The following is a 27271-nucleotide window of genomic DNA, read 5'->3' on the forward strand; positions in this document are numbered from 1 at the left end:
AAAAATCAGTACAAAGGCTTTATTTTTTACCTATGGGATAGTGTGTGAAAGAGAATAGATTGTAGCAATGCACTGTCTTTAGTTTTTGGAAGTTTCATTGAGGAGGAATTAAAAAAAATCTGGAAAGGGGTTACAAGCAAAGCTATCTAAAACATTGGTATTTTGCAGAGTAAGTAGTTACTTAGTATCAGAATCAAATTATTAATACTGAATAGTATTAAACTTAGCTTTTAAATATATTTTAATCTTTATAATAGATTTTAAATTTAATCATGTTTTACATTCTAGGTGCCTATCTTCTTACACTAAAAGATACCTTTTTTGATCGAGCCAAAGCCTGTCAAATCATTGCTTCTATCCTGGTTGGTAAGGATGAAAAAATTAAAGTTCGTCTTCCACCTCCGGCAATTCTGAAGGTGTGTCAAACTATTTTTCAACATTACAAAGACTTACCATCTGTTCTCTTGACCCATGTTGATGTTCTCAGCTGAGAGACAGTCCTTGTGTTTTCTGACGTTTGTTTTGTATTATATTTGATACTATAAGGCATAAAGTGCAAAGATCAGAATTCAAGTTGTTTGATGTTGGTTCCTGAGACTGAACAGAGTCAACCTTGCATAGTGTGGTCCAGATACAGGATTCCTTTGTGGTTCAAACATAGTTTTGCTATTGTCCTGTTACTTTCCACTCCAAGACCACTTGGCTGTTGATGGTCATATAGCAGACAAACCTAGCATGGGGCTAAGTGGAGAAACTGTTGTTCCTTGGGTGTGCTGAAGTACTGTTAAAATGCTCAGCAGTTCTAGGTTTCAGTATCCCAGCTGTAGGTGGTGTCAAACCTGGGTGATAGTATATTTTAACTGTTAACCTGTCACTGTGTCCAAGATTAAAGAGAGTGAGTGCTATGTGATATTTGTTAGATCATGTACACAAAAAAAAAAGTATTGTTAAGGGCTGAATATTTGTGTATCAGTCAGAAACTTGGAAGAGAGCTGTAATACCATTTCTTAGATTGGATTAGAGTCTATTAAGCCTTCCTTCAAATATATTTCAGGGTGCCTCTATTTGATTGGTCTTGTATATAAGGCAAATACTTGTTTAGAGAGAATTTGGTGCATTTTCTAACTTGTTAACTATCATTAAGTGTTCATATATATGTTCTTATAGTCTGTAGATAGTTTTAAAACTGTTACATGTGTAACATTAAGGAAACTTCCATAATTATTCAGAAAGAGAAACTAAAATTTAAATGAATAATAATAATAGTAACGTAAAGCAAGGTCAGAGCATTTAGCAATGATATTTAATTTGAATTTTATGAATTTATATGAACGTTGATAACAAGGAGTATTGTTCCTTTGACTGCTTCTGTCATTCCAAATGAGTAAATTTAGCACTAGATGTGACAGTTACTTCTGTTTAACTACAGGTGAGTGAAGTACATAATTATATGAATCTTGAGCCTCCTAAAAATTTAAATAGGAAGCATTATATAAAGAATTAAATAAATGTGGCACCCTATTTGGGAAATGAAACAAATGTGGCATTGTGTTTTTTTCCTTTTCTAATCAGGAAGGGAAATGTGACAAAGGGAGAAATAGAGTGTGTTTCAGTAAATGCATGTGTATACCTTTACGTAAAGGATAGCCTTTTGTGAATCAGCGCTTTTATATTTTTGAAAGTGCATAATACTCCCCTATTCATAATAATGCTATTGTATACTGCTACAAGTATAGTTCAGTATAGAAAGATTATGTATTAAAAACAAAAATTTACAATACAATTCTTGCTTGCTGGTTTTACTGCTGTTGTATCATAAACTCTGTAACCCTGTCTCTTGTCCTTTTGTTTTCCTAAGCCTGTAACACTCTGGACAGGAAAGCAGGTTTTCAGCCTCATTCTCAAACCCAGCGATGACTGTCCTGTAAAAGCGAATCTGCGAACCAAGGGCAAACAGTATTGTGGCAAAGGGGAAGACCTGTGTTACAATGACTCTTGTGAGTGACACTTCTAAAGCTGTGTTTTGGAAGCCTTCAGCAAAACTGTAGATACTGTTTTGTTGAGTTTATTGTTGAGCTTACTGGAGGAATTAAAGCACTGCCTTGCATAAGTATTCTTGAAATGGAAAAATATATTATTTTTTTTCTCAAAAGTTGAAGTCATGCTAAACATCAAAGAAAAGACTTAAGTGTTTTCTTGTAATGAAATTTCTGTTGTGTGATGATAGGCTTATTACGATGCTGAAGTATTTAAAGGTAAGAAAGATAAGAAAAGCCAAGAAGCTTAAGAAATGATTATGCGGATGGCAAATGGGAAAAAGCTAAATATCTTAAGTGGGGGTAGTGATGCAGTGATTATTAGTCAAACAGTGAAAGCAGTTAGGAAATAAAGGACAGGAAGATAAGAATCTTTTGGAGGTCAGACCGTCTGCCATTTGGGGAAGTCAAAGTGGCAAGTGGCATGCACAGCATCAGGGTTGAAGAGGCTATAGGAGATGAGCAAGGCTTCTCCAATTAATAATTTAACATTATGTAGTAACAGTTGGAAGAGAACTTGAGCATGTGGGATTAGCTCGTCTCCTTGCTGATCATAAATTTGAGTTAAGGAACATAGGTACGTAGGGAGGAAGCACTGATTTATAGTAATTCAGGCATGCAATGGTGATGTGAGAAAGAATTCCCATTGAGGACTCAGATATACTCCACACCAGATTCTGAGAGATTTCTTTGGAAGACAGGATCACTCTGTGGTTGTCGAGTTGGCTGTAAACATTAAGATATTATTTTTTTCAGCCTGAAAAAATGTAGAGTGAAAGGCAACAAAACAATTTGTCTTATTCCCTTGTGTGAACATACACCATCATCCTTCCTCTGCATCCTTTTTTCCTTTTTGTTCTAGGAAGTATAGGTTGAATTCCTGTTTCCTGTGTTTGAGAGTAACAGGTGTTGCAGAAAACCTTTGGATGGCTCTGTTCAGTTCTCTGAAAAAACTTGGTTCCTAAAGCAACACTAATTCTATTCAGAAAATTGTGCAAATTCTCTGAAGTTTCAAGAAATGGTATTATCATTGTGTAGTAAGTGGTAAAGACCATTGACTTGCCGTTCAAGATGAGTACCTAAATTCATATTGAAAATATTGAGCATAGAGTATCATATACAGACATCTAGAGTGTTCTGCAGAAAATGATTTAAATTGGATCTATCTTCATGTATAAGTTCTTTGAAAGTTGCATAATGAAGTTAGGAATTAATATATATTGTATGGTTTGCATACCAAATATGTCTAAATTTCACGTGCAGAAGATACTTTTCTAGCTGCATAAAGGCTGAAAGTCACAATGAAGATTCAGTGCCTGAAATAGAAGGTTCATGATGAAGCAGAAGGAGGTCATCTAAAAGAGGCATTATGTACAGGCCTAAAGCCAGCATGGATGTCTTCACAATATGCTTCTAACTAGAGACATCTGCTTCCACTATGTCTTTTAAATTTAAACCGTACTTCCAGAGGTGAAATGATTATCAGAATCTTCGAATAAAGAGAATTGTAGCTTAGTTTCTGAAGTTTAGTTGCTTTAATAAATAAGTCAAGAACTGTGGTTTGAACACAGAATAAATCAAGAACTATGCACAATAGAGGACTTTATTTCTGGACAGATAAGGTTAAAACGTTGATTCTGATTAAGGAAGCGAAGTTTAGCGTTTTATTATTTATTTTTTCTTTAATGGAATGAATTATTCACATGATCCTCAGAAGTCTTAAAAATAGATACAGTTGCCCTTCTAAGGAGGAAGGGAAATACATAAATGTTTGCTTTTCTGGGTAAAATTAGTGTGTAGATTGTCCACCTTAAATACTCACTCATTCATACACTTCCACAGAAATGGTAAATATCTTTTTTCTTTTTTTTCTTGAACAAAGTATTTACAAACCTGCTCCATAACATATCACAAGAGTTTAGGTAATGTTTTAGAAAAAATATGAATTATTTTTGCTTTTCTATTTGTAGATGTCACAATTCAAAACAGTGAGTTAATGAGTGGCAGCATGGACAAAGGAACCTTAGGTTCTGGATCCAAGAACAATATCTTTTACATCTTGCTGAGAGACTGGGGACAAGTAGAAGCTGCAGATGCCATGTCACGACTAGCCAGGCTTGCTCCTGTCTATCTGTGTAAGTGACAGTGAAGTAAGTTTCTTTGTGAAACCTTATCTTAAAGCAGAAATAACCCAACAATAAAGCAAGAATTTTGCTTCAAATACAATGTATCCCATTTAAAAATCAAGGAAACAAACAAAAAACACACCACAAGCCAGTTCTGAAACTGACAAATGGTGAAACAGCTGATATGTTTACGAATTATAACATTTCTTGATGTTAATTTCTACTTTATTTCTGTGAGATTGAGTTAATACTATAATCCTTTTGTTTTATGACAGCTAATCGTGGCTTTTCAATTGGAATTGGTGATGTGACACCAGGTCAGGGCCTGCTAAAAGCTAAGTATGAACTCCTGAATGCTGGCTATAAGAAATGTGATGAGTATATTGAAGCTCTGAACACTGGAAAACTACAGCAGCAGCCTGGTTGTACTGCAGAAGAGACACTAGAGGTAAACACTTTAAATGGAATCACTGTATATATATACAGTAGAAAGTTCGTGAATATATGCACATAATTTTTAAAGCTCAAAGGTGTCTCCTGAAACTTCAGAAGAGCAAGTAGGGCCCTTATGTACACAACTTTAGTTGTCTGTCTCATCTTTTAGATGCATACAAGCATCTCTATGTTAAATGTGTGGTGGTTTTACTCGGGTGGGTGGCCAAGCTCCACCACAACCGCTCTCTCACTCCCCCTCCTCAAAGAGGAACGGGGAGAAAATACGATGAAAAGGGCTCAAGGGTTGAGATAAGGACGAGGAGCTCGCACAGTAATTATCGTGACGGGCAAAACAGACTCAGCATAGGGAGATAGTAAGATTTATTGCCTATTACTAACAAGCTAGAGAAGCGAGAAACAGGAAAGAAACCAAAAGCACCTTCCCCCCCCCCCCCCCCCATCCACCCTCTTCCACCTCCTCCCCCCGAGTGGCACGGGGGAACGGGGGTTATGGTCAGTCTGTAGCACTTCTTCTCTGCCGCTCCTTCTCGGTCACTCTCGTCCCCTGTGCTGTGGGGTCCCTCCCACGGGATGCAGTCCTTGCTGAACTGATCTGGCATGGGCTTCCCACAGGCAGCAGCTCTTCAAGAACTGCTCCAGATATGGGTCCGTACCACGGGGTCCATCCCTCAGGAGCAAACTGCTCCAACCTGGATTCCCCCACGGGCAGCAGCTCCTGCCAGGCCACCTGCTCCTGCGTGGTCTCCTCTCCACGGGCTACAGGTCCGACCCGGAATGTGCTCCGGCAGGGGTCTTCCACAGGCCGCAGCCTCCGTCGGTGCAGGTCCACCTGCTCCACCGTGGTTTCCTCCACGGGCTGCAGCGTGGAACCCTGCTCCACCGTGGTACTCCATGGGCTGCAGGGGGACAGCCTGCTTCACCATGGTCCTCGCCACAGGCCGCAGGGGACTTCAGCTCCGGCGCCTGGAGCACCTCTCCCCCTCCTTCCTCACTGACCTTGGCGCCTGCAAGGCTGTTCCTCACTCCTCTCACTCTCCCAGCTGCTGTGTGGTGCAGTTTTTTTTTTTTTTTTTTTCCCCCCCTGTCTTAAATATGCTCTCACAGAGGCGCAAAACAACATGACTTATTGGCTCAGCTGTGGTCAGCAGCGGGGCCCTTACCTAACATGGGGCAGCTTCTAGATCCTTCTCACAGAAGCCACCCCTATGGCCCCCTGCTACCAAAACCTTGACACACAAACCCACTACAAATGCTAGCTAAATACTTAACAACTGGGATCCTCCCACCCCACTGGAAGTATGGAGGTGACACAGAATAAAATTACACAGGTAATTGAAATAGTGTTAATTCCATTTATCCATGTGTACTAAGTTAGTAAAGAACACTAACAGCAACAAGTCTAGTTCAAGAAACGAAATGCTCTTAGTTACAATTCTGTATATACACAAGTTTTTTTTTCTTTTTTTCTTGTTACTTGTTAGGGCAACGGTTGAGTGGACTTGTGTTACTCAGTTTTCTTTCTTTTTTTTTTTTCCATGTAAACTTATATTAAGAGCAATGCATGTTGCCCAAAAACTTACAGACAGGGTCTTAAGGAAGTCAACTGAAAAATACTCACTTTGTTGCCTTTAATGGTTTTATACATTTGTTCTATTGGCTATCAATGTCTGTTTTTTACCTTTTAAAAAGTAGAAAGGAAGTGTGTGGGGGGGGGGGGGTAGAAAACCCCACACTGTGCTTTAACTGTCACAGTTGTCTAGTCTGAAGTTGTACTCTCCTTGAACAAAGTTTTGCCATGTTCTTCACTCTTCTTCCTCTTCTCAGATGCCTATGGTTTTTGATATAACTGTTTTCTTAAAAATTTAAAATACTGGCAATGTATAATGTGAGAGCAGTCCAAAATTACTTTTTGTGGCTTTATTTCACATTGAACAGTGAACAGCTCAGTCCAATATTTGGTTTAATTAGCTTAAGCTGGTGCTACTAGCAAAAGAGGTTGCAATGTCCACAGCTACCCATGTCTTAGCCAAACAAAGAATTCTTGTGCAGCAAAATGGAAGATCACGCGAGTTAAGTTAAAACTTACTTTACCCAAAGAAACATCCAACCTTCTCTTAATTCTGTTTTGAGTTCCCTATTGACTACTGACAGTATTGCGGGCAAGTGATAGCATATTGTTTGTGCATGGTATTTTTAACTAATATCACATCTCTGTTTTCTTGGATTTTAGGCTTTGATCCTTAAAGAACTCTCTGTTATCAGAGATCATGCTGGCAGTGCCTGTCTCAGAGAGCTGGACAAGAGCAATAGTCCCCTTATTATGGCTCTCTGTGGTTCTAAAGGTAGGACTATCCGAGCTTTGGAATTAGTTTGCTCATTCCATCTCTGTTCTCAGAGTTACTTGTTCCGTCTTTATAGCTTGTTTTATACAGACAGTTGTGCAAGTACTAAATTCACGTTATATGAATTCGAAGTGACTCCTCAATAAATACAGTTTGGTTCTAGTTAACTGAAAGCAAGCTGATGTACTTTTTACTGTATCTTTAATTTTTTGGCACAAGTTGAACAGCACCCTATGAGAACTTTAAATGTTCTTAGATGATTGATCTTGAATTAATCAGCACAGAGACATCAGTTGCACCTCCCATTTCAATTATCTGTATCGCACACAAAAATCATCCAGAAATGTTTCCTTAAGAATTGGAAATAATAAAGCCATTTTCACTGCTTCTCTTCGAAAGGATATCCTATATAGTAAGTATTTGTTTTATGCTCAAGTTCTTATCTGAGCTTTCCTTTGTTCTCTGTAAGATTTTGAAGAAACTACTTAACGCTGCCTCTGTCTAGAAATTGTGGAAAGCCTCAGGGTGGCATGAAACTTCTGCGTTTTGAAGACATTCTTCAAAGTCTTACAGAAATATTGAAATCTAAAAAGAAGGCTGTATCAAATGTATGATTTGGGAAGGTGGGAGTCATCTTTTGCAAAAATGTTCAGCAAATAAAGCTTAACTAGCAACTTAATTCTCTGAGGCTTAATTTGTTGTAGGAATCTTGATAGACACTGAACCCTTGATTTTAAAAAATGTTTTAAATATGCTTGTTGAAGAAATTGTGAAGCAAAACCTAGAGGTTCAGATCATGGGATATATAAACCACAACCCATAATATAAGGCCTATAGTAAAATAGTGGTGGCATGAATGTCTATGACTCAAAAAATAAAGATAGTTTTTAGCTACATGGTTAACTACTTTAGTTACTGCATAAATACTAATATGAATAGGACAACAAATATGAAAACCTTTTTTTAACTGATGCAATTTTAAATGTGTTTTTGAAGAATCACTAAACTAAATAACAGATTTTCATAGAAGTGAAGGCAATTCAGTCGTCAGAGGAACACTGATATTCCTCATCACTCAATTTTTTTTCTTCCATTTCAGGCTCCTTCATTAACATTTCCCAGATGATTGCATGTGTAGGTCAACAGGCTATCAGTGGGTCCCGAGTTCCCGATGGATTTGAGAACAGGTCCTTGCCTCACTTTGAGAAGCATTCTAAGGTAATTGCATATGCTTACAGTCCACTGGAAAGAGAAGTGAGACAAGTTAACTTAAACCATTTTGAGAAGGATGCATGATAGGATGTGGTCATGGCATGGTGCAGGAAAACAAAAACATATGGTTAATGCAAAGCGTTCTGAATGTGATTTGGGAATTAATAGTAATGTTGTGAATTGCAGTAGGACATCTCGTTAGCTTGAATATTTACAGTTAAGCCTTGCTGTTTCCTGTGGTGTAGACCTTTCTAATTCAGTAAGTTTAAATTTAGTCTCATGATGCATTTTGGCTCTTCTGATAGTCCTGAAAATAATTTGTTAAAACGTCTGTCTTGCACTCTGTTTCACTGTACTAAGACTTCTCAGGACAACTGCCGGGTGTGTGTTGTTATCTTCAGTCAGGTGAAACATGCCATCTAAACCATTCTGGAGTCTGGTTTGTTTCTTTTTCAACTAGGATATATATCATGGGCTGCTTTATACAAGGAACAATGAGGAGTCTCATGCACTTGTTAATACAAATCCATGAGATTCATTGTTTTGTTTTAAGTGCTTATCTGAATTTAACTATCAGTAGAGAAAGTTCTTCGTACCAGCCATCAGACTTGTTAGTGTGTTATTTTGCTTGTGTCGGATGATAGCCATGACACTTGCATGTGTCACTAAACGTCCAAATTTGAATTTCTGAATTCTGTAACATAAAATCTTTTATTTCCTGAAAAAAAGAAAGAAGAAAAACTTCATGTATTATATGGGGAGGAATGTCAAATTTAACTCCAGCTTTTTTAGTGAATTAGAAAGCACTGCCTATTAAATAGTGGCAAATGAAATGTTCGAAGATTAAACTTTTTGTAGTCTATACATTGTTACATGTGATCATAGAGACAGCATGGTGTTATTTGGCTTAGTGGGATGCCTGCATCAAGTTCATTGTCAAGAACTTTTCTGAATGGTGATAGGAGACTGTTCAAAAGAGTTAGTTCTGTACATACCTCTATATTTTTTCTGGATTCCGTAGTTTTCAGCATGAATGTTCATATCATCCTTTCAATTCTTTTACCAATAAGGGAAGCTGAATTGTTAGAAGTTGGTGTGGTGTTTGCAAAGTGTATTAGTTTTGAAAACCTAGATGAGGGTTTTGAAGCCTGAGTCAGATCTCAAATGCATTGAATTTCAGAGCTAAATATAACAGAGTCAATTGCTCTATGTTTATGTATCAGCTGACTATTTGTAAGAATTTAGATCACATTTAACATATGTTTTTCTGTTACGTACCTAAAGAATAGACATTGCATTTTAACTTTTTTTTCTGCTCTTTCATGTAGCTTCCAGCAGCAAAAGGCTTTGTTGCTAACAGCTTCTATTCTGGGTTGACTCCCACTGAATTTTTTTTTCACACAATGGCTGGTCGAGAAGGTCTGGTTGACACAGCTGTAAAAACAGCCGAAACTGGATACATGCAGGTAACTGTCTGTGGGGTGGGGATTTTATCTAACCTGCCAAAGGAGACTATTTCTTTTGTGCTTGTTGGGGGGTTGTGCATACATCTTCCGTGGGTTTTTGTTGATGTTTATTTTTAATTTAATAGAATTTGTACTGCAAAATAGACTTGTCTCTGTTCTCCAGTAGACACATGAGGCTTGTGAAACAGACCTCAGGCAATGACACAGTAATATGCTTGTATGAAGCTGTTTCTTGTTGGATATGGGTGATAAAAGCTGTTGTTCTAGGTAACTGTTGAGGACTGCTTTCTTAGGTACCGCGTGTGCTTCAAATCCGCATGGTTGCTATGCTGTAAGGTTTGTCCAGATAGCACTGATTTGAGTTGTGAGTGCTTTTTCGGATACAGTATTTTGACAATGAGAAACAAAAATTTTGTCTGTAAATACCTGACTTGGATTATTTAAAAAAAAAAAAAAAAAAAAAGGAAAAAAAAAAAAGAAGAAAAAAAAAAAGAAAGATTGGATGATAGAACTATGGCTGTCATCTTCAAGTAGCAGGCCCCTGGGGCTGTAGAGACTTGGACTTAAAGTTCTATAAGTTGCTAGTGTCTTTGGCTGTATCTCCTGTGAAAATAAATGTCCCTCTGCCAAAGCTCCTTGCTCCTATGAACAGTCTTGAGAATTTAGTGGAAATACCTCAGGATTTTAGGTACAGGCATCTTTCCAAGGTAGTAGGCATTAGAAGAAGCAAGATGATGTGGGGCTGAGAATGCATTCAGAAGTACACAAGTAACTTTACGGAGTTAAAGAAATCAGTTCCTGTTGGAGTGATAAGCTAGTGACACCACTTGTCTCCCAGGCTTCAAGAACAATTTTTGTATGTGCATAAATGTATATAAATATAATATGTAACCTGCAAATTTTCGTCAACTTTTACCCTATATAAATAGCAATTGGAATTTGGATTAAAAATCTCTTAACTTCTATGTTATCTCACCTTTTTCTTCCTCTGGAAAAAAAAAATTACCGGTGTATATTCCTTAGTGAGCTAATTTACATTGATAGAATGATGAAGTCCATCTTTCAAGTAAAAAGGTTCTTAACCACTGATGATTCATAGCATGCATTCTTTTTTGGGAGATGGAGGAGGGAAAATGGTAGCAAAGGGATTTCCCACTACAGTGAATCAATGTCAGAGACAGTAGGTAGTTAATACTGGTGGACAAATGGCAACTACTGGCTTTGATGGATGAGCGCTCTGTTTTCTGTGAGTGAAAATAATTGTTGGCTTGTTTTGCTGCCATACACAAAGTTAGTATTGCTTGAGAAACAAACCTGATTGGAAGAATACAAGGCTTCGAAAATTCAGTTTTCTTGTCACAAATGACTGTAAAAACTCTTCAGACTATAATAGGTTATGGCAGTTTAGCATTTAGAATTTCTGTTGTATAGGGGACAATGTGAGAATAAAATTTTTGCTTTAAATTTGGTTATTGCTGCCTTTAATGCTTAAGAGGGAATGTACAGTGAAGCTCTAGTTGTATGTATGGAATCCCTACTAATAGCTATTTTTAAAGAGATCCCATTTACCTCCTTTGTACCTTTTTTCCCTTAGAGGCGGCTGGTAAAATCTCTTGAAGATCTTTGTTCGCAGTATGATTTGACAGTCAGAAGTTCTACTGGTGACATTATTCAGTTTATTTATGGAGGAGATGGCTTGGATCCTGCAGCAATGGAAGGGAAGGATGAACCACTGGAATTTAAGCGGGTTCTAGATAATATCAGGGTAAGGATTACGGAATTTTGTTGGAAATGTGAAAAGACTGCAAAGCCTAAAGGAAGAAGTAAAAAATTATGCAGAGAATTGTTACAATTAAATAACTTTTTTTTAAAATCACCTTTATGGTGGTCCTGATCACGGTCTTCCAGCATGTGTATGCGGTTATATATGTATTTTTACATTACAACAGAGCAACTGGAACTAAACTTAATGAGAGGTAAAAAGCAGAGTTTTCTTTAGTGCTAAGGTATAGTTCTAGGGTGTAATACTAAACAGTAGCTAAGTTACTATTGTTTCAGTTGTGTACTAGGTAAGATTAAAATTACAGAGTAATTCATAAATAAATCAAGATATACATGTTTTTTATGTTGGACTGCTTCTTAAGTCATTGACCTAGCACACTGATGAATAACTTTGTAAATGTTATGATGTGTGAAAACAGGATAGTTTATTTGTGGTTTGGCTTTTTCTGTAATCTGAGTGTGATGATTTGAAACAATTAGGATTGTGCATGCATATACCTTCAGGTTTCATTAGGTAGACACCTATGTGGCCCTTCACAATAGTCAAAGATGGAATTCTTGTGTATTTTTTTAAATTAAACTGTTAATCAGTTGTATGTGTCTCTGTTCTGTCTGTACAATGAAGTTTTGTTTACTTTATGTGAAGAAGTTGTGAAGAAGTATTTTTTTTTCCTCTTAAGGCTGTATATCCATGCCGAAGTGAACCAGCCCTCAGTAAAAATGAATTGGTGTTAACATCTGAATCTATCATGAAGAAGAATGAATTTCTTTGCTGCCGAGACAGTTTTCTGCAGGTGAAGTCATTATCTCACTTTCCTATCACACTTATTAACTATACCTTATAAATCAAGGAAGTTAAATAAAATGGTTTTATCAATCTGCAGGAGAAATGGCTGAATTTTATGCATTAACAAAAGGAATAGAAGTTTGCTCGTTAATATATTTCTGTATGTTTTGGGGGTGGGGACGTAGGACAAGTAGTTCTTACTATAGTAGATGTTCACATTGACCACAGAAACAAGAAATTAGAGAAGAATCTAGTGATTTTTTTTGTGTAGGAGTGAGCATTGATCTGATCTGAGATACCTTGTTGGAATTTCTACTTATAGCACGATGGTACAGTAATTAATGTGCTTCATCTGGGATGTCAGAAATTAAATAATTTTTAATGACTATATATAGCAGACTACTAGGGTCAAGTTTCATGATCCCTTTCATACATTGGTTTTGATATTATCAACCTTCTGAATAACTTCTCTTAGGCATTTGCTTGTTTTCCTTTAATATAAATTCTATACTTCTACCTATGTATGTTGCTTTCCTTTGATACTAACTCAGCAGAAGTCTTTAGCCACATGAAGTGTTTTGCTTGAAAGGGCTTTATCTTCTGGGAGATACCTGCATGTCTTCCAAGGATGAGAGAATATGCACATGACTTTTCACTTTGAGTTGTGAAGAACTGTTATTTTGAAAGAGCATTGAGTATTTAAGTATTTATGGAAGTATCTATACTTGAGACTACTTTAGGAGACATTGATTAAAACCTGTAGAGTTAACCTGGGTGTGTATATGTAAAAGTGTTCGCTTGATGAACTTTCTGATATCTGGCAATGAATGATTACAATATGAAATTAGTAACCTGCTTTTGGAGGGGTTCTTTTGAGTAGATCAGAGCGCTTTAGAGCTGTGAGGTGACAAAACCAGTAAGAAGCCTGATTTGTAACTCCACTGCTAGAGCAGAGTAGAAAAATCTATTATATCTGTATTTGAAATACTCTCTATATCTTATGCACCTGTAAAGAAAAAAAATGAATTATACTTATATCCAGCTTCAGAGATAATGCTGCTCTTTTTAAGGTGTGATTCTTTTTTATCATACCAGTAAAAATTATATCTGTCCTCCTGAAAATAAGGTAATTTATTTACATCACAGTAATGGTAATGAGCTTTACTTCTGATTTTTAAGTTTCAGATACTGTTACATTTTCTTTTTTCCTTTTCTTTTTTTCTGTTCATCCTTGAAGACATTAACTGAAACAGGTTATGAAAAATATAATGAGGTAATTGTAGCATGTGTGTGCACTGTGTGAGCATTAATGTTAGTGCTTTTAGCTAAAGATGTGTGTATAGTGCTAAAGTAACTGATTAGCATATATACATTACTGCTTGTTAAATTCTAAGGGAGGTGTTCATCCCAATAATTTGACCAAGTCCTTTTTTAGTGATGAAAACCATGACATGAACTAATTCCCAGAGTCAAACTGGAAGATTGTGAAGAATCTGAGAATTTGAGGAAGCTTTCTTTTGGTACACAACATTCCATTCTAAAACGCGTTTTTTGAATTTGCATGGATATTAACATGAGTTTTTTGATCTTCTCTCCCTTCCTCTACCTTTCCCTTCCAGAACAGAGACATTTTTTACTGCTGTTATTTTACAAGGAGGTTATTATAATGGCCTTATCCACTCCAGTCTAGAAAACAGGATGTCCGAATAGCCTGTTTCAAGCAGACTAGCATTCATTCAGCCTGCACTGTCCTCACTGGAGGGAAATAAACTGATGAAAAAGCGTATTGTTGGCTGGAACAGCTCAGGGCTTAATTCATCAGGGCTTAATGCTGTAATGCAAACATACTTGAATATATAAAGATACAGCTAAAGGGAAATTTTTATTTTCTTCGTATGGAAATTAGAAAAAAATGTAGAAACCTACAGAATCTAAAAATTTTTTTTTTTTTTTTGGAGATGGTAGGAGACAAGCACTAGGAAGTGTGATCCAAATCTAAAAAAGGCTTAGACAGTGAGTGGCACATGGAGAACTTGCCTGGTGGGTCTGACTGGGCTTGAAAGGATTCCTGCTGAATCATGTGGGATTGTCTGTACCACTTGGTAGTTCAGTGGGCTTCTCGATGTTGGAATTCCTATATTAGCAGTGCTTCACATATGGGAAAAATGGTGCAAGTACCTGAGTGATGAGGCTTTATACTCTGGATGAATGCAAACTGCTATTTTCACTGAGTGTTGGCTGTGTAGATCACTGAGTTGGTTTGGTGCCTTTTTGGTAAAATTGTCCTGACTAAAAGACTTTATAGGTTTGGACTGTGTGAAAAATGACATCTTGCATGCTGTGGGAGCTGCATAGGTATGCTGGTAGAGCATCGCACTGAAGATGTAACTCAGACAGCTGACTCTTTACTTAGCCTGTCTCTACCTTTCATTTTTATTTGTAGCCTTAATTAAGCCATAGTTTACATAAACTGCCAAAAGATAACTGAAAGTTGAGAGGAATAGTTAATTTTCTCTTTTGCTTGAGTAAAACGTTTTGACAATGAAAAACATTTATCTTCAGAGATTTATCATACATTTCTCACCATTCTTTCTTTGTTCTAGTACATGGAAATAACGTGTCATTAGAGTACCCTACATTTACTCTGCAGAAGGATATGTAACAGAATTATTTAGTTTGTTAGAAGTTTAAAAACAAACAAACAAATGTATTTTAGTACTTGGGATTGTCAAAGAGAAACAGTTGATGATAAAATAGGCCACAATGGTATTTACAGTCTGTGCTATGCTGCTTTGGTGTTTTGTCTTTCCTATTGCAGACTTTCCCCATATGGCCACATGACTAATTTTTCCATCAGTATAACAAGGCTTTTGGGTTCCTGTGGTTGTTACTATTATTATTCCCCTGGTTTTGTATGAGTAGATGAAAACACGAAAGAGCTTAGTCTATGTTGTTCTGGAAGGAGAAGTTAGTGTCACGCATTGTCTTCTTCCCCTTTCTACCCCTCCACAAAAGAAGTATCTTTCCAAGTGGAGTGACTTTTAAAGGATCTCTCTGCTGTGTTTTCTCTTTAGATAATGTGTTCTGAGTGATCTTCTCCAGTTTTCTCCAGTCCTACAGTATTCTTTTTTAATCCACCCAAAATAAAAAATATTAATCTTGCCAACACCACATTATTGTTTAGAACTTATTTTAGAAAAAAAAATTATCATAAGCTTTCAGGGTCAAAAATCTTCCAAGTCGCACAATATTTCATTTGTGAATTACAGTGACTTACTACAGGGCAAAAGGGGCAGAAATGTATGAATGCAACTTGTGTCATCCAAGTGGGCAACAACTTGAAGCATCCATTCCAGCAGCACATTTCTATTGTCAATTCTTTCATTTGAACTTCATGCTGGTATTCACAGAACATAATGAACTATCTGAAAATACTTGGAATACCAGTAAGAGTGTTAGATTTTGAGAATCTGAGGATTCTGTTAGGATATAATAGAAGTGTTTAGATAATTGTGTATGAATGGAGTCATAAAAAGGGGCAGTTGCTCAAATATTTACTCAATTTTGCAAGTAATTTTCAGTGCTCAGCTATTGCAGTAGTTGGAAAGAGTCCAGTACTGAGTGAAGAAGAGGGGATACTTGGTCTGTTTGGCAAGCAGGGCTGTTGGGGTATAAATGGACTCTAAACATCTAACTTGTTCCTCCTCCACAGAGGCTTTCTTAAATCATTATTGAAGTAGATGGCAATGATTTCCTCTTGCTTTTTGTTCACGTTTTGGTTTTCGTAAGCCTCTTATGGTAATGACTTGCACAGAGTCCACTTGCGTGAGCAAGCTGAATCATATTTCATGACTTCTAGTGTACATATCTATACCCAAAGCCTGGATGATGTTTCATAGAAACTTTGGATATATTTCTAACAGTCTTGTTTCACTTTCTATTCCAGTAAAGACTATTAGAACTACTCTGGCGTAATCCTGATAAGAAAGTGACTGGCTTATGTATTAATATTACACATTGAATGCACTTTTTTGCAAGACCTCTCCACAGCACGGAGAAGTTGTTATTTGAATTATACTAGGTAGACTGATATATTTCTATCAGTTTTGAGTGTTTGTTTGTATTTTATTTTTTGTTCCCTACTCCCCGATAAAGTATGTCTTAAATCTCTGAAACCTATTCAGCAGGTATTCTTTGCTCTTTATTCTATTGCTTCAGTCTTTTCACATTGACTTATTTTGAATGCTAAGAAATGAGTATGTTTTTTTTTTTTTTGTGTCAGTATTTTCAGAAAATGGTGATTTTGAGGGTTTACTTCATGTGACTTTTTTTGATGGGAGAACTTTGAAGTTTTAGTGAGTGGTGAGTAGAAAGGAAGGGTCAACCGTTGTCAAATCTTTTGTTTTCAGTGTGTGCTCAGGAAGGATGCTTTTATTCAGTGTCGACCATATTCCTCATGTGCTGCTACTAATTTGTGGTTATGCGAGAGTGAATTTGGTGTGTGTGTTAACTTTTGATGTTCCTCTCTTCATATTGTGCAGATAATTTTTTATTCTAAACATTTCATTTGGATCTCTAATCAAATACCTTACTGCTGAAGATTTCAGTATGAAGAACATAACTTTGCTTACTGTTGTTTTCATGTAATTTCAGGAAATTAAAAAATTCATCAAAGGTGTTTCTGAGAAAATAAAAAAAACAAGGGACAAGTATGGTATTAATGACAATGGCACAACAGAGGTAAATAATTTCAATGGGTTAACAGTGTAGTTATTTTACATCTTCATAAGCTATTCCTTTTCCAACTGTTCCATTTCCTTTTCAGCCACGAGTTTTATATCAGTTGGATAGGATTACACCAACACAACTAGAGAAGTTTCTAGAGACATGTAGGGACAAATACATGAGGTAAGTTTTGGGCTTAATTTCTCTCTGTTTATTTATCTTGCCAGCTTAGTATCTGTTGCTTTGTTTGCAATCTAGGAGTAACTCAAAACTGAGTGTTTGCTATTGTTACTCCAAAAATGTTGGTTTTATTGTGACTACAAAACAAAGAATAAGAAACAGTTGTCCCCAGTGACATGAAATTTGCAAGACTAAGGTAAAATGCCAAAAAGTCAAGTATCACCATCTACAGGTGGAACTGTTAAGGCAGAGGTGAGCCTTGTATGACAGTTCTTGAGGTTTGACAGAGCTGAAGTTTTCATCTTTCTGTCTTGAATCTTAATGAGATTTGTTTTGTTAAACATTCTCATGACTATCTTTTTTGTGTTTCCTGTAACATAGCAGAAAAAATGTTTTATATTTCTTTAATCTTTATATCAGGAGACTTGAGTGTAGAAATCTATCTGCTTGTATTTGGGCACCTGTGTTCTGTAATAGTCCTAGTCATATCTGCAGGCACAATTTTCTTCTATATTTCCTTACCAGTTATATCCACAAATTGCATTTTGACAGCAGATTCTGGTAAAAGCCAAAAGCAATGTGATTGGAAGGGAGATAGGATGTTGTTTAAATAGCAACATTTTTATACCTGCTGGTAGACATGTTCCCTTCCTCCTCCTCTTGCAGGAGATTTTTGCAAACCTCCAAAGAGACCATGAACAGTAATACCTGAATAGGTCAGTTTCAAATCAATAGCAATCTTTGTGGTATTGTGCTTTAAGTTCAGAGGTTGTGTTTGCTCTAGGAAAGCTAATCACATCACACTCTTTGTGAGCTTAAGAATGCTAACTGCAGGATCTGAAGAAAATTGTAGGGAAGAATTGTAAACCATTTAGAGATCTCATGATATAGTGTAGCCGCCTTCATTTTCTATCCTGTAATGACAACCAGTTTTCAAGAAACAGAAATTTTAGGAAGAGGCAAATGTGGGACTGAGCCCATTATGTGCGTAACTTCATGGGGAAGCAAGTAATGTGGCTTAAGAATTAGCTGGAAACAAGAAAGCAGTAATATCTGGATTTTGCTCTGATTAGAAGCAGCCTGCATAATAATTTATTGAAGAATATTTGGTAAAGGTCTGTTCTGCTTCAAAACATAAAGGGGAATTTTGGAAATATTAATGTAGGGGAGTTCCCTGAATGGCAAACCCAGAATTTACTGCTTGATGGTTTTGAGGAGGAGGGGACAAGCCTTTAATCTTTTATGTTAGGGATGTTATTGTGGGGCTGTGGAATGTGTATATAACAAGGCATGCTCTTGCCTTGAATGAGAGCAGTGTCTTTGAGTATTGGTGATCTTTTAACTTCTCTAAAAAGTAATACACTTCCCTTATGTCTACCAGAAGAGTTGCTGTCTTTGCTTGTGTATGACTGCAAGCCTTACTGAGTTCTGAATCTTCCTGTATTTTTTATGAGACCATTTCTTTCTCAGGGCACAGATGGAGCCTGGTTCTGCGGTAGGAGCCCTTTGTGCACAGAGTATTGGCGAGCCTGGCACACAGATGACGCTGAAGACTTTCCATTTTGCAGGGGTTGCTTCCATGAACATTACTTTGGGTGTGCCAAGAATCAAAGAAATTATTAATGCTTCAAAGGCAATTAGGTACTAACATTGTGGGTTTGGTTTTCATTTTTGAAGCATTTTTTTTCTTTCCTCTTTGCCTCAGTGAAACCTGATGTATTTTTAAGATTCTGATTTCTGGGATTTATATGTGGTAGCATTTCCCTGTTGTCGGTAACATGCTAGATGACATTGAATCCATGGAACACCACCCGAATGAGAAGAACCTAGCTTCAGTACAACTAAGTGATAATTTAAAGACTGAAATTAGAAATGTTTTGTGCTTTTTTTTTAGGTTGTTGTTGGTGTGTTTTTTTTTTTTCTGAAAATTAAATTAGCTGAACTTGTTAATTAATTATAATACTGTGTTAGGCATCTCTCATATTACGAAGCTTACCATTGTTTAGTGGTAGCCGAAACTACCTGGGTATACTGGAGGTATTCTTAAACAATACTGGAGTTCTGTAGGCCATCAAAATAGTCACTATTGTATTATTATAATCTCTCTTGTGTTTGCTTATTTTTGCTGTCCTGCAGTACATAAACGATAGCTTTCTTCAACGTAACTGAGGAAGCTGAAGGTTTTCCTATTTTTGTTTAAATGTTACTCTAGATAATGTGATTAGCTTCATAAGGCAAGCTTTAATTCCAATTGCTATCTGTAATCTAGTATAGCAATTTCCTAACTCTGTTTTCTTGCGTGTTTATTCTTTGTAGCACACCTATTATAACAGCACAGTTGGACAAAGATGATGATCCTGATTTTGCCCGTCTGGTTAAAGGAAGAATTGAGAAAACTTTATTAGGAGAGGTAGGAAAAATTGTATTATTGGTAATGCCTTAAATGTAAATGTTAGCCAGTATAGGGCATTTTAACCATTTTCACATGCTAACTATTTTGCCCTTATCTTTTTAAGATCTCAGAATATATTGAAGAAGTGTTTCTTCCAGATGACTGTTTCATCCTAGTGAAGCTGTCTCTAGAGCGCATTAGGCTACTGAGATTAGAGGTGGGTTTTTGAGCTCTTAATCAGAATGTGCTTTAGGAAGGATCCAGAAGGTCTTTTACTCCTTGCACAGAAACAAAAATCATCAGACCTGTGAAACTGAAAATAGAAAGAAAACCAAGGATGTCCTGTGCCAATATTACATCTGTTGTGTTTGTTTTACTTTTTTTTTTTAACTTGTAAAGCAGATAACTTTTTCCTCTATTTGGAAATTAGAATGTGAATTAATTTCTTGGTGTCATTCTCAAGACAAGAATGAATATTCTTGTCTGTCTGTTAGGAACATACAAACCTGTATGTACCTTCAGCATAGGATGGTATGTCATATAACTTTTAAGAGTAATTGGTTTTATGTTGGTTTTTTTCTACATTTCCACTTTTGATTTTCTGTTGAAAGAGCAGAAATATTGACTGCTGCATGTCTTTGAGCACATTTACATGTGTTGAGAGATATCTAGATTTTGCTGACTGACTCTCGCCCCAGGTGAATGCAGAGACTGTGCGCTACTCTATTTGCATATCTAAACTCAGAGTGAAGCCTGGGGATGTTGCTGTCCATGGAGAAGCAGTTGTGTGTGTGACCCCTCGTGAAAATAGCAAGAGTTCAATGTATTATGTATTGCAGTCCCTGAAAGAAGAATTACCAAAGGTAAAAACAAAGACTCTATCTTAGGAGGTGTTCAGTAATAATAATTTGGGGTTTTATAGTGGGAAGATGAAGTATTTATTGTCAGTATTGACAAGATTGAAGGTGATGTGAGTACATTTTGTACTGCTGTGCAGTTGAAACTAAGACTTAGTGACTAAGTGTTTAAATAAAAAAGAAGCCTCAGTACATAGCCTTCATTACAACACTTATTGAAGCATTCTGAGTGCAGCAGCTGTAAATGTATGAACTGATTATCTTCCTGTAGCTCCGTCTAGAATTGAACCACATCGGCAGTATCTGATGTTTTTGCAGCTGTATGTGAGAACTGTCTACTTTTTGCTTTTAAAAGTATTGATGAATGAACCTAACTGTTGGCAGGATGCACTTTCAATTGTGTGGACCTACTATTGAGAGAGACGTCTGAATGTGAGGATATATGGAATGAAATATAAAATGTAAGGTTAATAGTACAGTGTGAAGATCACGTTTGTACTGGCATATTTAATAGTGAAATCTGATTTCATATGTATCTTAATTCACTATCTACTCCAAAGAGTGAAGCTTCAAAATCAGTTGGAATACTGATTAGGGTCAGTCCTTTATACTGCATTACTGTATGCATCAAAGTTATTTGGGTTTTTGTTTTGTGAAGGTTGTAGTGCAAGGTATACCAGAGGTTTCCCGAGCTGTCATCCATATTGATGAACAAAGTGGTAAGGAAAAATACAAACTTCTAGTTGAAGGTGATAATCTGCGAGCTGTTATGGCTACTCATGGAGTGAAAGGAACAAAAACATCTTCTAACAACACTTACGAGGTAATGTTTAAATGGTTATTGTGTGTTTTGTTGTTGTTGTTTCGGTTTGTTTTGTTTTTCTCCAGTAGAATCTTGATTACAAGTGCTTGTTTGTGCTCAGATGCCACAATTTATATCTAATCAAGCCTGATTTCACTAATAGTTGTCAGAATACATTAACACAAGAGAATAATTTGGCTGGCAGTGGACTTCACTTGAAAGCTTTTTCTATAAATACTTTTAAAACAAAGAAATCCAAAACGATAATAATGGAAATGGAGTGTTATCTGACATCAGATGGTATTTGTTCCAGGAACATATGTGCTCCAAGGTTGTTCATGAAGTCTATGTGATCTCTCTTGCAGGTAGAAAAAACACTAGGAATTGAAGCTGCTCGGACCACCATTATCAATGAGATTCAGTATACAATGGTGAACCATGGTATGAGCATTGACAGGAGACATGTTATGTTACTGTCTGATCTAATGACTTACAAGGTTCGTACAGTGCTTTTTTTCAATGTTACATTGACCTGCTTACACAAATTAATTTTACCATTTTTGAGAAGAACAGGTCAGCTAGGGAGATGGAACTCAGTTACAGATGTAAAGAATTTTAAGTAGTACAAACCAAATACTGTTGATTGTGTATCAAACAAAAACAATTTATCTAGTTCTTGGAGGGCGGATGAAAGTTCTATTTTGATAGAAGACAAGTTGATATAAGGAGTAGAGAATCATAGTTTCATATTCAAAATCTGAAGCTTAAAAATAGCCGGATGAAAATCAACTGTCTCAATAACCATCCATGCAATTTAAGGCATGCTGTGCAGAAAACCACATGGGGTGTGGTTCATAGCAGCTGCACTGTGTAGATGAGCCTAAGAATACAGACATTAGATAGAATCACATTACGTTTAGAGTATGAACAGGCTTCCAGAACTTGTTAAGAAAAATATCCTATCCATTCTTTAACTTTTTTTTTCTTCCTTTGCATCTGAAATATTGGTGGTGTGGTGTCTTTTTTTTTTTTTTTTTTTTTTTGGAGGGGGGATGGGGTTGGTTGTTTTTTTAAAAAGGTTTATTTAAGTACACTTAGTGAAGTCCAGTTTTTCTGCTGTTGTTTGCCAGAGGTCAAGGGTTTAATTTGGGTAAAATGGATGGAGGAGTACAGACTTTTCCCGAAAATGTAAGGCTTTGTACTGAGCTGCAATAGTCCCCAGGGCTGGCTGTGCACAGCTGCCACACAATGAGGAAAAAGGGCATCGGAGTACACTGTTTTACACTTGTTGGACTTCTAGCATGCATGCATTCTTTTGTCTGTACTTCTGACTTGTGCTACAAAACTGCAGTCAGTTATAACTGGGATGTTTGTTAGAAAGGGGCAGAGATACACCAAGCTAGTTTAAAAAGAGAAGCTTTTTTTTTTTTTTTTTTTTTTTTCTTCTGGAGAGTGAAAAAATAAAGATTTAACATGTTCTGTAATTTCCTGGCAGCTGAAATCAAATTTATTAGTAGACAATAGGCAGTAGCTTGAGTATAGTGCTTTCATGGGACTGCTGTGAGAGACTACAAAAGTTTGTGGCTCTGCAGCAAACTGATCTCTTTGTTTTTCTCATGTCCATGTTTCTGTCAATCTTAATAAGATATTTTCTGAAGAAAGAATATTAACAACAGTTATAACTGGTTCTGTAGTATATGAGTGTTCTCTTCTGGTTTATTGAAGTATCTGTTACTACAGAACTACTAACCTTCAGGATGTTTAGCTGTAAAGCAGCCTATTACAAAAATGCTATATTATAGGCAGTACTTTACTACTTCTTTCATGTGCAAAACACATTTCTGTTGTTAACTTGATTTGCTTCTTCACCAAGTATAACTTGGTAAAGTGACCTTGAGCCACTATTATGAGAGTCTCTTTGGGTTTCTCTATCACTCAAGGGTGAAGTGCTGGGTATTACCAGGTTTGGACTGGCAAAAATGAAGGAAAGTGTGTTGATGCTGGCTTCTTTTGAAAAGACTGCAGACCATCTCTTTGATGCTGCCTACTTTGGACAGAAGGATTCTGTTTGTGGTAGGTATTGCAAATTCTGTTGCTGTTTGAGGTTCTCATGCAGCAGCTGTAAACCTCTTCAACACATACAAGATTTTTTAGCCTCGTTAAGATTTCTGTTCAGCTGAAGTGTCAAAAACTTCAGGTCTGAGGCTGATGCTTACTTCTTGATCCTAGAAGTTTGGTGGATTTTTCTCTACTTCTAATCTCCGTCAGAGATTTTGAAGTCAGTCGGACATTTGTCTTACATTCCTTAAAGTAGACGTGGATTTATGTGGATTTTCTGTCTCTCACTACTTAGATAAGTGAAATACCAGGACATTTGTCCCATTATCAGTAGTTATGCTTTTTCAATCACAAAAGTTTGTGCATCTTCAACACCTAGAGCTACCTAAGGAATCTAGTACCCCACTTAATATTTATGTTTCCACAGAAGTAGGAAGACATTTATTTTTCAGGTAATATAGGTGAATATTGTCAGTACTCAGAACAGAGATGGTCCCTGTCCTGAGAAATTTATTCCTAAATGTGTGTTTTTCAAGTTTTAGAGATAACATTAATGTCCACTAAATTGTCTTTTCACTGAAGTAATGAAGGAATCTGATAAGAATCTGATAAACATTTGTCTCAGTTTTGCATTTCTGCTACGTATTATTTGGAATGGAAATATTTTCTGTTTTGTTTCATTATTCCTCTCCTTTAACAACACTTCTCCTAGATTTCATTCTCCTTTTGGAGTTATTTGTTAACAAGTGTGTATCTAGTAAGTTTAACTGGGAAAAGAAGTCAAACATCTTTCACGCTTTTCATCAAGTGTTTAAGGCCTACAATCCTGGAGCAGTAACTACTCATTTAGAGTTTCTGGGTGCTACTGAAGTATAAAAATAGGATTGTGTTAGGTTAAGGTTTGCTAATTTATATGTATTTCTCGATGGTTTTAAAAAGTGTAGTCAGTGCTTTGTAGACGGAATATTTTCTGAATCAGAGGAATCTGTTAGAAATGTTTGTATTACTAGTCTGCATTTTAAATCAGACACTTTCTGGCTGTCCAGCATCCCATGTGGGTGGGATTTTATTAATTCTTTTTATCATCCTGCCCATGATTAAAGCAAAAGTCCTATGGCAGAATGATAGTGTCCTGGACAGAGGGAAAAGAAAGTATTTACTCGAAGTCATCTGACCTAGTAAGATCCTGTTTTGAATGATAGGGAAACCAAAGATCCTTTCATGTTGCCTTCTATATAAATGGTTTAGTTCAAGTAAGGAAACAGAGTGGACAAAACAGAACATGGTTGTCTGTGTCCCAAAACAGAACAGATCTTACTGGCTTGCTTATAAGGAAAATTGCTGTGCTGCTGCCTGACCTGGTCATCACTAGTTATCTCTTTGAATTGCTATGAAAAGAGAATCTCACATTCTTGCATCTGCAGAGCAGGAAAACTTACAAACATGGCCAAGAAAAATGAGTATGTGCCCAATATCAGCATAGGTGCAGAAGTGAATGGCATTTCAAATCAGTGATTCTCCAGAATGTCTGGATGTAGCTGTAGACAATGTGGCTTTTGAATATCTCGTCTTGTAAGAGGCCTTTTTTCCTTTGAGAAAAATGGGCAAAGCTGATTCATGCCTTACGTACATGAAGACCATGTTTTTTTTTCTGCAAGGTGCTGATGCCACCTTTCAGTGGGCAGAATGGGTTCCTAGAATTTAAGCTGAGCACATATATAACATTCTTGGTTGTTACAGCAGCATGTTCTGTCCATACATCTCCTGCTATATGTGACTACTGCCAGATGCTGCAAAAGAAAGTGGGAAGAACGGGCTCCTGGTATAAATGCATTGGCACGGGAGGAGGATTCCCAAAATCTAAATGCTGTTTACATGGTTCAGAGGCTGGCTTACCTTGAAACGTTATTATGCAAAACCAGGAAAGCTTTATTTAGTTAAGTTTTAGAAAGGTGTTTCCTTTATGCATTGCAACATGTATGCTATAAGGATGCATAAAGAGGTGGGACTAAATTTACAGTAATACCTAAGATTTCTATTACACATTCAAATTTTTTTTTAAGTGCATAATGCTGGAAAACGTGTAGAAATGCAACACTGGACTAAGAGTGAAAATACTGAATCTTCACTTGCATACAATGAAATAATCAAATCTTGCCAGAACTTTAAGGAAATCAGTTTTCATCCTAGGATGTGCATTCAAATGTACTGTTATTTATAGCTTATAGATGTAGCTATTTTTTAAATGCTCATATGAAGCATTCTCATGTTCCTGAGTATGTGTGAAATTTTTGTTTGGATCGTAACTGTAGGCAGAAGTTAAAACACTGGTATCTGGTAGCTTACTTCTAATATAGAATATTCTTTAGAAAAATTGCATATATCAGTGTATTTGGAATATATGTCAGCACATTGCTGTGAAATTTTGTAGCTATGAAAAGTAATATAGACAGGCTAAATATTTGAGTTCAAACCAAGCACTTTTTGAATAATGAAAATGCAATAAATAAATCAATAAAAATTCCAAACTAAAATAGTAAGTACACCTCTTTCACAGGAAATTGCAGGGGTTTCAAGGGAGCTTGGTCAGATTTGACTGAAGTCTTTGCACTGAGTTAAATTAATATGAAGTGACTTTGCTGTGGTAACTTCTTATGTTGGCACCAAATGGAACATGTCTTCTCTGGGAAAAAAAATATTTTCTGGAGCTCTTTCATTGCTAGAGGTGGTGTTTAGATTAGATTGATTTTTTTCTCTAGCTATCTAGAATAGCAGTAGCACCAATTAAATAATATATTGAGCTAACATTCTGATAGCCATAACATTTCAGTTCATCTAGTGAAGAGACCTTGGCCTTCACATGTGAGGTTCGAGGAGATGTGATAGGTAACGTGTTCAGAATGGGCAAATTAAAATAATTAAGGGTTTTGTAAATCTTTACTGTTTGGTTGTTCAACGTGTCTATTTTTGTTTTTGTTTTTTCCCTCCCTAGGTGTTTCTGAATGCATCATCATGGGAATTCCAATGAATATAGGAACAGGACTTTTTAAACTTTTGCACAAAGCAGACAAAGAATCAACACCTCCTAGGAGGCCTCTGATATTTGATAATAATGAGTTTCATATTCCAATTGTTACATAGCACTCGTGTATAATACCAGATAGAAAAACAAGAAATAGCAAGAAAACATAATTTAAGAAAGAGTTTTATTAGTGCTGTGTGTCTCAATAACTGAATTGGTAGGTGAAATACTAGCAAAAGAGTTGCCCGATTGTTTACCATCTGTTGTTTGTACGGACTCTGATACGAGAAGCTTCTCTGCACCAGAGAGTAGAAATACATTTAAGGTGGATTTCAGCTGATGGTTTTCTTCCTGTAGTAACATGCTTTGGAATGACCTGAAACTGTCAGTACCTTATGAAAATGACTTCCCAGGCTAGTTAATGCTAGTTTGTATAGGAAGCAAGCTTGTTTCATCACCACCACAAGTCAAGTTCTGAAATTTTGACATGTACTTTCTGCTGCCTTATGAAGAAAAAATAAAGTGTTCAGAATATAATGTATGTTACAACATACATGTGTTGGGTTTGTTTTTGTTTTTTGTTTGGTTGTTTTGTTTTGTTTCTTAAGAAATTACCTATGGCTAGCCTACAACACATGATGAGAAATAATTCTGTTTCAGGTACTCTTGTAGCATGGGTGAAGGAAAACTGAAATGCGTGTTAAAACATGATGTTGTAGGAAAGGAAGTGCTGTACTTGGAAACTTGTGCTCTGTGTGGGTGGATATCAAGTGTCAAGCTACTGTTGCCATGCATTCTGGTTCTGTAGGCAACTAAAGCTTCTTATAGGCAAACAGGATTGCTAAAACCTCATGGTAAATCCACAAATGCTTGGGAAAATAATCCACAACTTGCTCATGATTTCCTGGGAACTGGCTGTATGAATTCTGGAGGCTGAAGGAAATTTTGCGAAATTGATGACCGGGAGAATTGTGTACTTAGTGAAGCTGTAATATTGGCTAAAGGTGAAGGTGAAGAGTAGGCATTTG

General features: G+C 36.5%; 1 protein-coding gene across 1 annotated transcript in view; it reads left to right on the plus strand.

Annotated features, from left to right (window-relative positions):
* Positions 1-26794, plus strand: part of POLR3A (RNA polymerase III subunit A) — a 36119-nt gene extending 9325 nt beyond the window's left edge. The window contains exons 13-31 of the mRNA XM_035552118.2: positions 289-416; positions 1859-1997; positions 4007-4171; positions 4438-4610; positions 6849-6960; positions 8060-8178; positions 9501-9638; positions 11233-11403; positions 12101-12214; positions 16861-16947; positions 17033-17115; positions 18583-18753; positions 19429-19522; positions 19629-19721; positions 20203-20367; positions 21020-21184; positions 21529-21660; positions 23104-23236; positions 26214-26794. Coding sequence (XP_035408011.1) covers positions 289-416; positions 1859-1997; positions 4007-4171; positions 4438-4610; positions 6849-6960; positions 8060-8178; positions 9501-9638; positions 11233-11403; positions 12101-12214; positions 16861-16947; positions 17033-17115; positions 18583-18753; positions 19429-19522; positions 19629-19721; positions 20203-20367; positions 21020-21184; positions 21529-21660; positions 23104-23236; positions 26214-26362 — 2531 coding nt within the window. The 3' untranslated portion in view covers positions 26363-26794. The remainder of the gene's footprint in view (positions 1-288; positions 417-1858; positions 1998-4006; positions 4172-4437; positions 4611-6848; positions 6961-8059; positions 8179-9500; positions 9639-11232; positions 11404-12100; positions 12215-16860; positions 16948-17032; positions 17116-18582; positions 18754-19428; positions 19523-19628; positions 19722-20202; positions 20368-21019; positions 21185-21528; positions 21661-23103; positions 23237-26213) is intronic.
* The last annotated feature ends 477 nt before the right edge of the window (positions 26795-27271 follow it).

Source organism: Cygnus atratus, chromosome 7, assembly GCF_013377495.2.
Source record: "Cygnus atratus isolate AKBS03 ecotype Queensland, Australia chromosome 7, CAtr_DNAZoo_HiC_assembly, whole genome shotgun sequence".
Lineage (NCBI taxonomy): Eukaryota > Metazoa > Chordata > Aves > Anseriformes > Anatidae > Cygnus > Cygnus atratus.